Here is a 15439-nt window from a genome sequence, read left to right on the forward strand (position 1 = left end):
AACGCCCCACCGCCCCAGTCCATCGTTGTTGGCCTCCTCCAAGCTCAGACCTCAGACCTCCTCAAACCGCTCAGAGTCAGGATCTTCCTACTCCAACCAGGAGCCAGCTGCCCTCAAACGGTCTCTTCTCCAGAATGACTTTCAGCTCCTGATGCCAAGGTGCCACCCAGCTGTCACTCTGCACTGGGTGATCTCCGGGAAGTTACTACACTTTTTAAAATCCGCTGTTTGCCCCCCTCCCTCGAAAAGAGGTACTAGTGCCAACTCAATACTATTTTGAGGGCTAAATGAAATAAAGCAGGAAGAGAGCCTCATATGCCTTGTGCCACATTTCAGTCATTCACAAACATTAGGTTCCTTCCTCCCCAGCGACCCGGCAGCATCTAGGCAGGTGCACAGTGAGGGCTCAAAACACTGGGTAAATGGGGCAAATTCAGACCCAGCCCTGGAAGAGATCTACAGGCAAATTCACCTTTTAAGAAGAAAAAAAAAATCAACATCAAGTAGGGGTGCCTGGGTGGCTCAGTTTGGTTAAGCATCCGACATCATAATCTCGCTGTTCGTGAGTTCAAGCCCCACACTGGGCTCTGTGCTCACAGCTCAGGGCTTGGAGCCAGCTTCAGATTCTGTGTCTCCCTCTCTCTTTGCCCCTTCCCCTCCCTCCCTCTCTCTCTCAAAAAAATAAACATTAAAGAAAATCAACTACATTTAAAAAAATTATTACAGGGGCTCCTGGGTGGTTCAGTCTGTTGAGCATCTGACTCCTGATTTCGGCTCAGATCACGATCCCAGGGTTGTGGGATCGAGCCCTGCACTGGACTCCATGCTGAGCTTGGAGCCTGCTCAGGATTCTCTCTGCCCCTCCCCTACTCTCTCTAAAATTAAACACACACACACACACACACACACACACACACACACACTACTAAGATAAGTTCCTCTTAGAGTGGAGGCTAATTTGGGGGTTCCTATACCTTGTTTTAAGCTTTGCACAAGAAGGAAGTCATGTGATATAACAATAAATGACCATGAGGAGTGGGTGCCTATAATCCTTTTTTCACTCCTACTCATGTGCTTGATGGGAACCCCGTGGTGGCTAAATTGTGTTTAATTCTAAGAAGATGGCAGATTCCAGATACTCTTCAAGGACATGTGTCAAACTGATGAAAATTTGCTTAATACAAAATAACTCAAAAATGATTAAGTTCAAAAGTGTTTTCACTGGGACGTAATTTCCCTGAAAGAACAATGAGAATCAGTTTACTGTATTCTCAGTACTCTGTTTTCTGCACTAAAGGGGGCTGGGGGTAACTGCTAGGATAATTTTTCATTTTCTAGGTTCTTGGTTTGCTGCTCAGTGTCTTTTCTGTTTGACTGCCTTGAATGCTATATTTGAACCGAGTTTCTAAAGAAAAAGCTCACTAAGCTAGAGTCCCTTGACAAAAAGCTAGTTTCAGGACCCTGTCCTCTGACAGCCTAAGATATCACTGACTGATGGAACGGAACAAGGCACTAATATGGAAGACAGAATACGAGGACGGATGGGAATATAAATTGGCAGTTCTGTATAAATGTTAAACAAGTGTTGTATGAAAGCGTCAAAATTTGAACACACTGGAGATTTTGCAATAAACAACACTGATTATCAAGCCTCAGTATCAAGATAACCCCAAAGGTACTGTAGCAAGGTTGAGAGCTGGAAGGGATGGTGAGCTTCAAAGACGTGCAAGGGGTGAGTTTCTGGGTGATCTTGCCTCTCAGGACGCATAGTACCACACTGAAAGGCAGGCCAAGTCATCTAGGGAAAGTGTCCAAAACATAGGACATTGTAAAAACTAGAGAATGACGGCACAATAGATACTACTGATCTGAAGCCTCAGGCTTCTAGGCTAAGTCGAGGGCTCCCCTGCAGGACCAGAGACGCTGGGGTTCTCCTTAAGCCCAAGCCCCTTCACGGATATAACATAAGCTCATGTGACCACAAAGATGCCCACTGCAGCTAATCCTGGCTTCCCCTACATACCCAGCAATGAAGTGGCCAGCGTCAGAGTCCGAGATGCCTCTGCGGGATAGGTACCCTTCCTCACTCTGGTGTATTCACTGCTGGTCTGACCCAGTCTGGCTTCTGGCTTTGCAAGTACAGAAAAACAGGCATTTTTTTTTTTTTTTTTTTTTTTTTTACTGCTGGTGTGGGTATAGAATGGTACCAGCCTTCTGAGGGGTCACTTGCAATCTGTATCAAATTGTACACTGCATATACTGTCTAACCCAGCGATTCCGTTTCTGGGAAGGTGACCTAAACAACCATATCTGGATACAAACGATCATTTACCTACAATGCTGCTCATGTTTACAGAGGCAAAAAATAAGAAACAACTCAAAAGCCTAATAACAGGGATATAGTTAAATAAACCATGATACGTCTACATACTGAGAGGCTTTGAAATCACCATGATGTTGAGAACTATTATGAGCGACATTCACAGAAAGGTTAACATATGAAGTTAGAAATTTTAGATGCTGAATGACTTTGATATATATATTTTTAAATTGTGTATGTATATATTTATACAGGGAAAAGACCAGAAGGCTATGTTCACAGCAGATAGGGCTGGCTAGTGGGATCATGGTTGGGTTTTTTTTTTTGGGGGGGGGGGGGTTTGTCTATTTTTCAGTCTTCTACAATAAGTATGTGATAATTTTATGTTTAGTCCTTTTAAACTTTTCATTATGGAAAATTTTAAACTTCTACAAAAAGTAGAAAAAAGAATAAGCCCCATTATCCAACATTTAGCTTCAACAATGATCAATATTTTATCAGTATGGTTACATCTACACCGTATCCCTGCCCCCACACCACTTCTTCCTCGAATGCTTTAAAGAAAATCCCTTATCATAATATTTTACCCATAAACACTTTGGTGTGCATCTCTAATTGATAAAGTGTATTTAAAACAGAGCTTAAACACCATGCCATTATCTCGCCTAACAAAATCAGTAACAAAGCCCGAATGCAAAATAATAGCCAGTCCGCATTCAAATTATACCAAGTGTCCCCAAAATATTTTACAGTTGGTTGTTTGAATCATGATCGAAGGAGGGTCCAGAGATATGGTAACTAACATTTATAAGCCTGTTTTATGCTAGAACACTCCCCTTTTTCTAATTTAGTTTTTAAATTATAAGACAGTTCTCCAGTATCTTCTGATTAATAAGAACTAGTCACAGAAAGGACTAGCTAGAGAGATACGGAAGCCCAGGTCTATGGAGGAAATCTAATAAATAAGTTTGGGTACAAGAAGTAAGAATGGACAGAAAACACAGATTCGGTATTTTCAGAAACCAAGTCTAGTTAATTTAGACTAACAGCCCCGTGCCCAGACCTGCACGTGCCTCACATGCTCCTCTCCCCCTCACACTGTCATGCAAGTCCCTCCCTCTCATGTCACCTCAAGCCCTCTGTAATTAGCGAGCTGGAAAACCTTCCTAGCTGTGACTCAAAATCTAGAAGCCATGAAAAGATTAATGAATTCAATCAAGAAAGATATCTGCATGACAAAAGGTAATGCTAAAAGATGAATGACAAAGTGGAAAAATAATTTATAGTGCAAAGAACAAATGCCCCTACTATACAAAGATCTCCTGGAAATTAATAAGGTCAACAACCGAAAAAAACAAAAAACAGAACTGAGCAAAGGCTAGAAATGGTTCACAGAAGAGGGAAAACAAGTGACTCAAATAAATATAAAGGTGCTCAATCTCATTCCTAAGAAAAATGCAAATTAAAACCATGCTCACGCATGGTGTTTTACCCTACAGAATGCCAAAAACCTCAAAGTTTTATTTTTGTGTTGGCAATGTTGTGAGGAAACTGCATTCTCCTGCATTACTGCTGGGTGGGCAAAATTGTACAACCTTTATGGAAAACACCTGGACAGAATCTATTAAAATTACAAATACCTCTACCCCTTGAACCACCAATTTCATTTCTGGAAATTTACTGTACACATATTCTGTTCATATGTGAAATGATATTTGCACATAGGTATTCAGTGCAGCATCATTTGTAATAACAAAAGAGTGGAAATGACCAAATGTCCATCACTAAGAGACTTGATAAAGCATGGTTCTTCTAGACAAGGCATATAATACAATGGTGAGAAACGATAAACTTTCTGTACTGATATCTCCTTGGATATATTGTTCGTTGAAAAAGGTAAGGTGTAAAACAACATGTACAACCTGATACTTTTTGCATGAAAAGGAGGGGAAAAAAGAACATATATTTGTATTTGTGCACACACACACATTTTGGAAAGATAGAAGAGAAATTAACAGTAATTGCTGGGATTATTGGATGAATATTGGAACTGGGATAAGACTTTTCATTTTATGCCAGTAGTAGAGACAGCCACTCTCTTCTTCCCTGAATAATAGAACTTTCTGATTGTAGCGCATTACAGAGTCACCTAGTCAAGAACCACATTTCCCAGACTTTCTTGCTGTTAGGTGTGGCTAGGAATGAACTGGCCAATGGCACGTAAGCAGAAGTGATGTGTTTAACTTGGGGGATTCCTGAGTTCTTCCTCTTCTTGGAGGCTTGACCATGACATGGTAATGGTGAGTCCTCTTCTATCATGCAGATGAGGACAATACTCTAGGAGACAGGAGCATAGGACACAGAAAGACTTGGGTCCCAGGATGACCCAGCGGAACAGAGCCATCTAGTACACGGGACTGCCTCTCCCCCTCCAGGACTGCTGTGCTAGAAAAGCTATCTCCTTTGAGTCACTAGATTTTGTGTCTCTTTGTTGTAGCAACGTAGCCTGTGCTCTAGCTAAAGCGGAAAGTGGTGCCCAAAAATGAGTTGCTGCGCTATCAGACAAGACACTGTGGCATTTGAATTCGCAGCTGGCACGGGAAGGTGGTAAGGAAGTAGGTGTTGTAGACTAGAAAGCTGGTAACCCTTGTCCCCCTGTAGCAAAAACCTGCCAGAACTTCAGTAACTTGGACAGGCCCTGTGTCATGTGTACTTGTACCTCCAGGGGAAGCACTTAGAAATCAAACGTTGATTGCTTCTCATTTGCCGTGAGCTGCTACAAGAGTGAGATGAAGACAGGCAAGAACTGGCCACTTTGCAGGCCAAAATGGGAAGAAATACGGCCTAAGGGACAGTGCGTTCTGAGTTCTGCAATAAAAGTTAGTTGAGGCTCCAACTCTTTGAGATCCCATGGGACTAGAAAAGCCAACCGCTTTTGTACCCCAAAACCAGGAGATAAGAATTTCCTTCAAAGCTTTTATGAAACTCTCCAGTTAAGAGTAGAGTCATGGGAGACAGACCCATTTGCAAAGATCAGATTTAGGGTACGGCCTCAAGGTAGCATCATATTTTACTTTATATATATATATGTGTGTGTGTGTGTGTATATGTGTGTGTATATATATATATATATAAACATATATATGTATATGTATATAAATATATATATGTATATGTATATAAATATATATATATATAAATATATATATATATGTATGTATTTATGGTAGTTGCCATTTAAATGAGAAAAGATGGATAGGCCAAGCACAGACAACAGTAACCAGTCTACAGTCCACTAAAAACTAAGACCCAAAAGAATCTTTCGCAACAGATACTTTGATTTGGGACCGACTAGAAGCAGACAGACCAGAAGCCTATTCGGTTTTTGAGGGATCTGTACTGTCACGTGGCTGGCCTATAAAAGCCTGTGACTGCTCCACCCTTAAAGAAACCACTACACCCACCAACCTACACCAGCAAGAAATGTGCTCTCTAGGTGTGCAGCCTCAGGGAGATCACGTTCCCCCATGCCTGCTTCAGAAGTGGCTGTGGTGGAAAATGGGTACAAAATCTCCTAGAAGGCAAAGCCAGGAGCCACGGAGGAAAACGGGCAAGGGGATTCTCCATAACAGAACCACGGTTTCACCAGTGAACTTACTACTCCACCAGGACAAGGAGGCTTTGCAGCCCCTGCAGCAGAATTTCATGAGCATGATGGACTCATGGCTACTTGTATTTCTTATCCTTCCTTTTTCCAAATAGGAGCTTGTACTGGGGTTCCCACTTCACCTTCGATGTTGCATTTAGGAAGTGCAGAGTGAATGAACTTGTCTGTTCTTCTGCAGGTTTTCAGGATATGAAGAACCATGGGCTGATCTATCGAAAAGGACTGCCTCATATCACCCAGAAATCCTGGACCGTAGACTAGAAGCATCAACTCGATGAGCCTCTCTGAGGTCTCCCTCAGAGAGGGAGGGTGGGAGGAATGTTCTCTCCATGTGGGAAGAAGAGTGCACATGGATATCAGGATCGCAAGAGGGGCATACTGAAACAGGGGCTGTTGATTTTGCCCCCAGATCCCTCTGTCCCTTTTTTCCTGTTTGCAACAGAACCACCAGATTTTTAACTGGTCACAGGGTCACCTAGCTAGAGACTACCTCTCCCAATCTCCCTTGCTGTTAGGTGTCTCCTTGTGTTGGAGAACTTGACAATGGTATGTAACAAGTGATGTATGCAGCTTCTGGGGCTTTCCCTCTTCCCTAGGGGCTAGATGCAGACAGTAGTAGTGAGCAGCTCAGAACACTGGAGAAGGACATCTTAGAATACAAAAATCACTCTTAGGATATTGTAGAATCATAAGAGAGAAGTGGTCTGGGTCCCTAAACAACTGTATAGAACAGCAGGCTACCCACCTGGACCACCGGCCCACCTCTAGACTATTACATGAGAAAGAATCTTCTGTGTTATTTCAATCATTGTATTTTGGGGCCTCTGTTACTGCCATGTAGCAGGATGCTAATAGAATACCTCCTTATCACTTTTAACTTTTGAACCATGAGAAAATACTGTCTACTTGGGAAAATTAATTTTGTCAAAAGGAGTAATTTTTTTCAAAGTGTCAGGATCCCAATCAAAAAAATGTTTAACTCCGTAATACTACTTCTGGGGCACAAAACTGAGGAAATACTTCAAATACAGAAAAAGAGATCTGTGTGAGGTGTTTACCACAGCTCCAAAATGTAGAGGAGCAATAAAAAAAAAAAAACAACATGCTAAATGCTCAACCACAGTGAATAATAAATATTTTATCTATTTTTTTAAGTTAAATTTTTTTGAGAGAGAGAGCGAGCGAGTGAGCACAGGTCACACTGTCAGCGCAGAGCCTGACGCGGGGCTCGAACTCACGAACCGTGAGATCATGACCTGAGCCGAAGTCAGGACTCAGACAACCATAGTGAATAATGAAGACAACTTAATGAAGACAGCTGAAGAACAGCTCTAGCATTACAGAATTATTAAAATAATCATCAAAATGATAAAATGATACATACGGAGGACAATGCAGAGAAAACATATGCCTAACCAGTGCATAAAGAAGGAAAAAAATGGAATGGAAAAGTGGAATATTTTCTTACAGGAGGAAACGTTCCTGAAATTAAAAATAAAAGATGTATCTATAGATCAAAAGGGACACGCACACACTTGGCCTCTCTCAAAAATAGATAAACATTAAAAAAACAAACAAAAAAAGAATCGGGGATGCCTGGGTGGCTCAGTCAGTTAAGCGTCTGACTTTGGCTCAGGTCATGATCTCACAGGCCATGGGTTCGAGCCCTACAATAGCTCAGAGCCTAGAGCCTGCAGCCTGCTTCGGATTCTGTGTCTCCCTCTCTCTGCCCCTAGCCCACTTGCACTCTGTCTGTCTGTCCCCCCCCCCCCGAAACTAAACATTAAAAAAATAAAAAGTGGGGCACCTGGGTGGCTCAGTCGGTTAAGTGTCTGACTTCGGCTCAGGTCATGATCTCATAGTTCATGGGTTTGAGCCCCACATGGGGCTCTGTGCTGACAGCTCAGAGCCTGGAGCCTGCTTCAGATTCTGTCTCCCTGTCTCTCTGCCCCTCCCCTGCTTGTGTGCTTGCTCGCTCTCTCTCTCAAAAATAAACAAACATTAAAACAAAATAAAAAAAGAATCAGATGCTTAACTGACTGAACCACCCAGATGCCCCTCTTTGTACTTTTATATACATTTTAAATAATAAACTTTTTTTCCCACAAGCAACAAATTTCATGTTCTTTCAAAGATCATCATCAAGAATGACTGTTACGTTAAAAAATTCAAATAAATTCTAAAAGTATAAAAGTGTATACATAGTATGATGCCAAGTATATATATTTTTAAAAAAGTATACACATGTGTGTACCAGAAAAGAGGCAAAGGTGCTAAGATTTTAATAGTGCTTCAGGGGTTAGGGATAGATTTCTCTCAAAATCTGAAATGAGAGTAATGAAAAACTATAGAAGATAACGAATAGTTTCGCTGCTTCTGTTAAAGATTCCCTTCCTATTACCACAAGCAGTAATAATGACCCCGAATAATGAATGATGAGGCTTAAAAAGAGTTTAGAGTCTATTTGCCTACCTGGGGTGAAGGAGGTAATTGCTGTGGCTTAGGGTAAACAAAGATCACGTACTTATTAATAGATTATGTCATTCAACAAAACTGAGGACAGTATTGACACAGACCGAAGGCAAATCCGCCCCAGCATGAAGAGTCTTTAGGCCATGAGTTGGGTTGACAGAGAAAAGACCACCACCTGAGGCGCGAAATGTGGCCATGGATGTTCGAGCAAGGGCATCTGCTGTTCTGACACACAACCTATGTCTCTGAGGGCTCATCACTCACACACACACACACACACACACACACACACACACACACACACCTGGCTGGCAGATTCCCACGGCCACCCCGCACATGTATGCGAGCCACATACCGAACCTGGTTCTCCAAGAAGTGCATGTACCGGTAAAGCAGGGTGTAGGACGGAGACAGGATGCCCACAGACTTCATACGTGCACCACGCTCCAGCTCACTTTCCACAGGCATGTTGGCGAAGCAGGCCAGGCCGAAGAAGGGTCCCTTTCGGAAATAGCTAAAACGGACCAAATGCGTCATGGGGCTCAAAATCAGAGAAGAGAAATTTTGTTTGGCTTCGGTTTTTGTTTTGTTTAAAAAAAATTTTTTTTAATGTTTATTTTTTTATTTTTGAGAGAGAGAGAGAGAGAGAGAGTATGTGAGCAAGGGGAAGGGCAGACGGAGAGGGAGACAGAGAATCCAAAGCCGGCTCCAGGCTCTGAGCTGTGAGCACAGAGCCCGATGCGGGGCTCGAACTCACAGACCGCGAGATCATGACTTGAGCTGAAGTCGGACACTGAACTGACTGAGCCACCCAGGCGCCCCTGGCTTCGGTTTTTAATGTGAGATACAGCCCCGAGGAAGACAGAGAGCTGTGTCCAGGGGTCTGCATGACAAAGCTCTCAGTCTGAAGACCAATGTTTTAGAACCAAAGGGGAATGTCAGTCCAGGCCACTCAACCCCACAGAGGAGACAACCCAGGTATAAAGAGATTACCCAACTCACCAAGGGTCACCCAGCAGGAGCTAGGACTTGACCTCTGGCAAGTCTGCTGCTGCACTGCGCATGACCATGGACAGATCCCTTCGCTCCTGCATAACTACTGATGCCATAAGGAACCAAAACAAAGATTCATCTTCAGGCCCCTCTGGAAGGGCGCTCTGTTTTAGTAGCATAAGCCACGTCGATTCTTTCCTCACTTCCTGAGTCTCTGATATTTTTAACAGGGCGGATGACCACAGCTGTCACTTTATCTCCTCCCCCTTTCTTACATTTCTGTCATGGTTTCAGCCCAGTGAGAAGATTAAAGCTACTCTGGTTACCCTTGTGTTCTATTCGTTTGCTCCTCACACGAATCTTAATTACACAGGACTATAACTTGGCCTTACTGAAAGCTGGACTTTCAAGTTTTAGCCCACAAATGGCTTAAGTTAACCCAAACTGTACTGAAAGTCCATTCTTTCAACAAAGCCAAACCTCAAGTAAGACCTAGCGTTTTCTTAAAAGGGAGAGAGAACCTCTGACAGTTCTTAACTTTTGGGGGTCATGAAACCCATTGGGAACCTAATGAAAGCTGGGGGCCTTCTTGCTGGAAAACTGATATAAACACAAATCTATCTATATATATTTTCAGGGCATTTCTACACACCTTTGGAAGACCCCCTGATGAGAGCCCTTACGCTGTGGGGAAAGTCTGTGAGAAGAGAGAAATGGTACAGGGATTTATATTCTGAAATACTTACATGAAGTCAGACTGAATTTTATGGGACCCACTGGCCATAGACTTGAACTCAACACCTTCAAGGTCAATATCTTGAGGTAAGCACCATTCCACCATGTTCCCTGTGGGAAAGGGAGGTGACAAGTTAAAAGAAACAAAGTCATTCAAAGAAAAGGACGTAGTACAAGGGCTGAGGGCATACGGCTGCCCAATGCATGCACTGCTGGCTCAGCCACCAAGACGCTTAAGTGGGTCATCTCATCCACCACCCACACGCTGGCAGAGTTCCCCAGTTACTCCAGAGGGCCAGGAGACAGGCCTTAAAGGAGCCTTGCCCTCTGCCGAGAGAGGAGCACATTCTTTCTAGTGACGATATGGTCTTTGGTGCTCCATTCTGCGTAGCTACTTTCAAACGTCCTTCCTTTCATGGCTTTACTTCCGAGGGCATGATTCTTACCCCCGTCTCCTTTCCCTAACCCCCTGAGATCTTGTTCCAACTTGTCCTTCTACAGCTACTGATGACTCTGACAACCCTGAACTCTTTTTAATTCACGTTGTCATTGACCTCTTTGTGGAATTTGAGAATTCCTCAAAAGTGTATTCCTCTTTTGCCTTGATTCCAATGAGAAAATACTATTTTGGTTTTTTCCCTACTTCTCTGTCTAGGTAGCTCTGCTTCCTTCCCAAAGTCTTTCTCTTCTCTCCCTAGGTGAGGCCCATATCCAAGGCTTAGCCTTCAGTTCTTTGCTTCCAGAACCTCGGGGCTCATTCACTCATCATCAGTTACTGACTTTTTACCGAGCTGGACGCTGGAGCTACAAAGTCAAATAAGACGTAGTCCCTGACTGCAAAGAGATTAGAATCCAGAGATAAACAAGGAGACCACAGATTACAGTTCCAGGGGATAAACGCTATGAGAGAGGAGAATGTGAGCAGTGATGAGCATCTATCAGATTGAGGGAATCGGAGATTTGCACAACAGCACTGTTACCCAGAACACGGACAGAACACATACTGACAGAACACTATGGAATATTCCCTACTGTTTTCTTGTGTGTTCAAATTTTTTCAAAATAACAGTATCGAGCTATGCGTGAGTTTATTTTATTTTTTCTAACAGCTTGAGATACAATTCGCACACCGTGCCATCCACTCACTTACGGCAAACAATTCAACGGCTTTTAGTATAGTCAGCTGTGCAACCAACTACCACATTTTCAACGTTCTCCCATTTTTACATCCGAGGAAACAATGAGACAAATAGAACACTTGCTCAGAGTCACCCCTAACCAGCTGAGCTGGTGTGCTGCAGGGGCTGCCAGGAACTAGGGTTCCAGGGGCACCTGAAGGGTTCAGTGGGTTAAGTGTCTGACTTTGGCTCAGGTCATTATCTCATGGTTCTCGAGTTCAAGCCCTGCATTGGACTGTATGCTGATAGCACAGAGCCTGCTTCCGATCCTCTGTGCCCCAATCTCTCTGCCCCTCCCCTGCTCATTCTCATTCTCTCTCTCTCTCTCAAAATAAATAAATAAACTTAAAAAAAAAAAAAAAAAAGAGCTGGTTTCCAGGCTGGGCCTGGACTCCCTGCGTGAAGCCAGACTAGTCACCCGACAGCGGTGTGGGGGGAGCAGTTAAATACGCACTTAGCCCAGGCTAGACTTGGCTCCAAAGCTTGGTTTTGTCACAAGCTGTGTGGCCTCTGGTAAAAGCTCTTGGATCCTCGGTTTCTTTATTGTAAAATGAAGACAATTCAATACGTGAGGAGGCTGACTCACCTGTAAGACTGCTTCTAGCTTTTAATTCCCAACTACAATGAGGGGGAGAAAATTAAACATAAATTCCCAAGTATCCAGTACGAGAGGAATACATATTCCTTGAAGACAGAGGCTCACCCACTTCCCTTGTGCTCTGAGCACCTGGCACAGGCCTCAGCCAAGTGGGAAAGAAACGTGTGAAATGACCCTTTCAAGGGCAGAGAAAGGTGGGAAGAGTTGGGGGGTGAGGGCAGCAGATGCGGCAGGCCTTGGGTGACCTGCCCAGGAGTAGGCAATGGCCCTGTGAGTATAAACAGGGGTGGGAAGGATTATGACACTTGATTTTAGAACAAACTTATCACTACTCCAAACCCTACTTTCCTAGGCATGAGAAATGCCGTGAATAATCCAGCCAACAGTGCTTTCAGATCGCACTCCAAGCATCAGAGAAGCTGCATATCGGTCTACCTACATAAGGGTCCAGTCTCCAAACATGGCAGGCACCACGGAGGGTTATCCGGCCTCACCTTCAGAGCCTAAGGTGCTTTCAAATAGTTTACTTTCAAGAGAGGAATCATGGCTCTAACAAAGAGCTAAACCCAAAAGCGTGTAAAGGGGAATTAGGATTTTATAAAACAGAAAGGATAGAATGATGTTGTGTGTGTCTGGGTTAAAGACAGGAAAAGCATACTGCACACTGAAAGAGGGGTGAACTTGGGGATAAAGGGATTTCCATCTTTCCCCTTCCGTGCATGTCTACTATCTCTGTGGTTCAGTGGCTTTCGGCCTGTGGAGTGTATGAGGACACCCAGGGAACTTATAAGGGTGCTGGGGCCTATCCCCAATATACAGGATCTTGGTCCCTGCCTCGTAGCACATGGGGATTCTGCTGGCGAGCTCCTGCTTCAGCTTGTGTACACGGCCCTAACCCTCTGCGATGGGAACAGGTGGCCGGCCTAGAAGGGACAGCCTGGGACAGGGCTGCTGCAGTGTCCCTCAGGTAGACGCCGTCCTCCTCGCCTACCCAACCTGCCTCTTCTCTTATCCGCTGCCTTCTTCCCTCGCTGCCGCTCCATAATGGGTTCAGAGAGCCCTAACACTGTTTCTTTCCTCCAACCCAGCCGATCCATGACTTCTGACAAAAAAAAAACTTGTTAAAACACCACCAGGGTGCCTGGGTGGCTCAGCCGGTTGAGCATCCAATTCTTGATTTTGAGCTCAGGCATCATCTCACGGCCTGGGGATCAAGCCCCCCATCATGCTCTGCACTGACAGCATGGAGCCTGCTTGGGATTCTCTCTCTCCCTCTCTGCCCCTCCCCCGCTCACACATTCTCAAAATAAACATTTAAAACAAAGAAACAAAACTTGAATTTACCTAAATTTTTTTTCCTGACAGCTAAGTACAGAAGAGCACACAAATCCTAACTATTGCTCAGTGAATTTCCCCAACATGCACATCCCTGCATAACCAGCACCCAGAAGGAGAAGCCTTCTGTACACCAGAAGCCCCGCTGTCCCCCTCGTGACCCTCTCTCAGCGGGAACTATTATCTTGACCTCTAACGCTGTAAATCCGCTTGGCTGTTTTGAAATTTGTATCGATGCAATCGTAGTTTACATTCTTTTAGGTCTTCTTTTGCTCACTATTCTTTGCAAGATTCATTCATGCGGATCCACGAAGCTACTTCCACCCTATGCATGTAACAGATTATCTATTTCACTGTTGATGTGCGTTTAGCCTATTTCCAATTTGAGGCTGTTACAAACAGACCGCTACAAAACGTCTTACACTTAAGTCGTCTGGTGAACACATGTGGGGTGGCTTTGTCATAGGTCAGCCTGGCTAGGCCGAACTATGTCTCTCAGAATTGCCTTCCTTGTGAATTCCAGGTGAGACGGGGGGAATGTGGGATGTGGGATGTGGGATGTGGGAGTGATGTGGCAGGGCAGCAGTCGGCATATCGTATGCACATCAGGAGGCTGGGGAAGGAGCACCAGGCAGCTCGTGTGCATTACTGCTCGTCTGCGGACCACCTCGGGGGTCTGGGGGTGGCAGCCAGGCCCGTGAATGCTGGACCCACCCTCCCCCGGATCTTCTTTCACCTTCTCGGACTCCTAAGCCAGGTGTGTGTTTCGTTCCACAATGAAGGGCATCAACTTCATCAGGACACCCACATCCTGAAAGCTGGAGGCGGACTGACCCGGGTTCCTGTACATGAGTTCCAGCTTCTCTCCATGTTCCCAACTATACTCTCTTCTTCCATAGCTGCCGGCCCAATAGAGTTCCAGCTCCCTCATCACGCAGAAAGACAACAGCCTTATACAGCCTGCCTACCTAGCTCCCACAACTGCGTAAGATCAAATTCTTGCAATAAATTCCTTTAGACATCTCCTAGCGGTTCTGTTTCTTCGATTAAACTTTGACACAATGTGTACACATTTCTGTTGACAACATCCCTAGGAATAGAACTACCGTAAAAATGTCTTCATCGGGGCTAACTAAGAGATCTTTAACAATTCCCAAAGCAGTGTTTCCCAAAGCTTTTGTTGACAGAGCTTCTGCAAAAAAACAAAAACAAAAACAAAACAAAACACATTTTTCAAAAGGGATTTTAGCCAAATTATCTTAGGGTAAACAAGGATAGACACATTTCTTTACTGCAGAACTTCTCAGAGCCTTTAGTATGTTACTCTGCTTTGTGGCCCTCTCTACGAGACCTTAATGTTTCCAAAATTGGGGGGGCTAATAAACCTATTCTTAACAAGCATCCTCTGTACAGCCCACCAAAGTGGGGGGGAAGAAGCATCTTAAGGGACCAATTTTACTGAAGACATTTTTTTTTTTAAGAAATGCCAGCACACAAGGAGTTGCAAGTTGACCCTCAATATCCACTCTTACAGGGAACAAAACCTCCTATATTTAGCCAAATCACAACTACGTTCCTCAGTATCTTCTTGCCTGTAGGTATGGCTACATGAGTCAATTCTGGCCAATGGGAAATGGACAGAAGTGAGGTGTGTGGTTGCCAAAAAGTACCTTAAAGGGCAGGTGTACGTGCTGCCCCTTCCTCCATCCTGCTGTCTAGAATGTGGATGTGGTGACAAGCCGTCATGAATCTAGGTCCCTGGATGGCCGCTTGGACTGAGCCAGCATGCCAGCCCTAGGCCAGCTATCTCCTGTTGCATGAAAGAGAAATAAACTCCTATCTTGATTAAGCCACTGTTACTTTGGGTCCCTGGTATTCATGGCCAAACCCACGTGTTACCCGACACCGCTGACCTGTAGAAGAAAGCCCCCATTCCTCAGCCTGGCTCTCAAAGCCGCCACCCTCGTCCCTCTGTGCGTGTCCGGTCCTCGCGCTACAGAAACTGACAGACTCAGATGGAGGGAGTGACATCTGGTAGTTACAGTCTTAACTTCTAGATGGATGTAAGTCCCTCAGGGGAAGGTTCCATCAGAGTCAGGCTGGCGAGTCACGGAACGAGCACGGGTTCCAGAGCACTGCTC

The 15439-nt window shown here is 44.4% G+C and overlaps 1 protein-coding gene across 2 annotated transcripts in view; it reads right to left on the reverse strand.

Annotated features, from left to right (window-relative positions):
- DENND11 (DENN domain containing 11) overlaps window positions 1-15439 on the reverse strand; it is a 44952-nt gene that overhangs the window by 18696 nt on the left and 10817 nt on the right. For both annotated transcript variants that reach the window (XM_030308588.1, XM_030308587.1), the window contains exons 2-3: window positions 10199-10298; window positions 8815-8973 (exon numbers count right to left, since the gene is read on the reverse strand). In XM_030308588.1, coding sequence (XP_030164448.1) covers window positions 8815-8973; window positions 10199-10298 — 259 coding nt within the window. The remainder of the gene's footprint in view (window positions 1-8814; window positions 8974-10198; window positions 10299-15439) is intronic.

This window comes from Lynx canadensis, chromosome A2, assembly GCF_007474595.2.
Source record: "Lynx canadensis isolate LIC74 chromosome A2, mLynCan4.pri.v2, whole genome shotgun sequence".
Classification (NCBI taxonomy): domain Eukaryota; kingdom Metazoa; phylum Chordata; class Mammalia; order Carnivora; family Felidae; genus Lynx; species Lynx canadensis.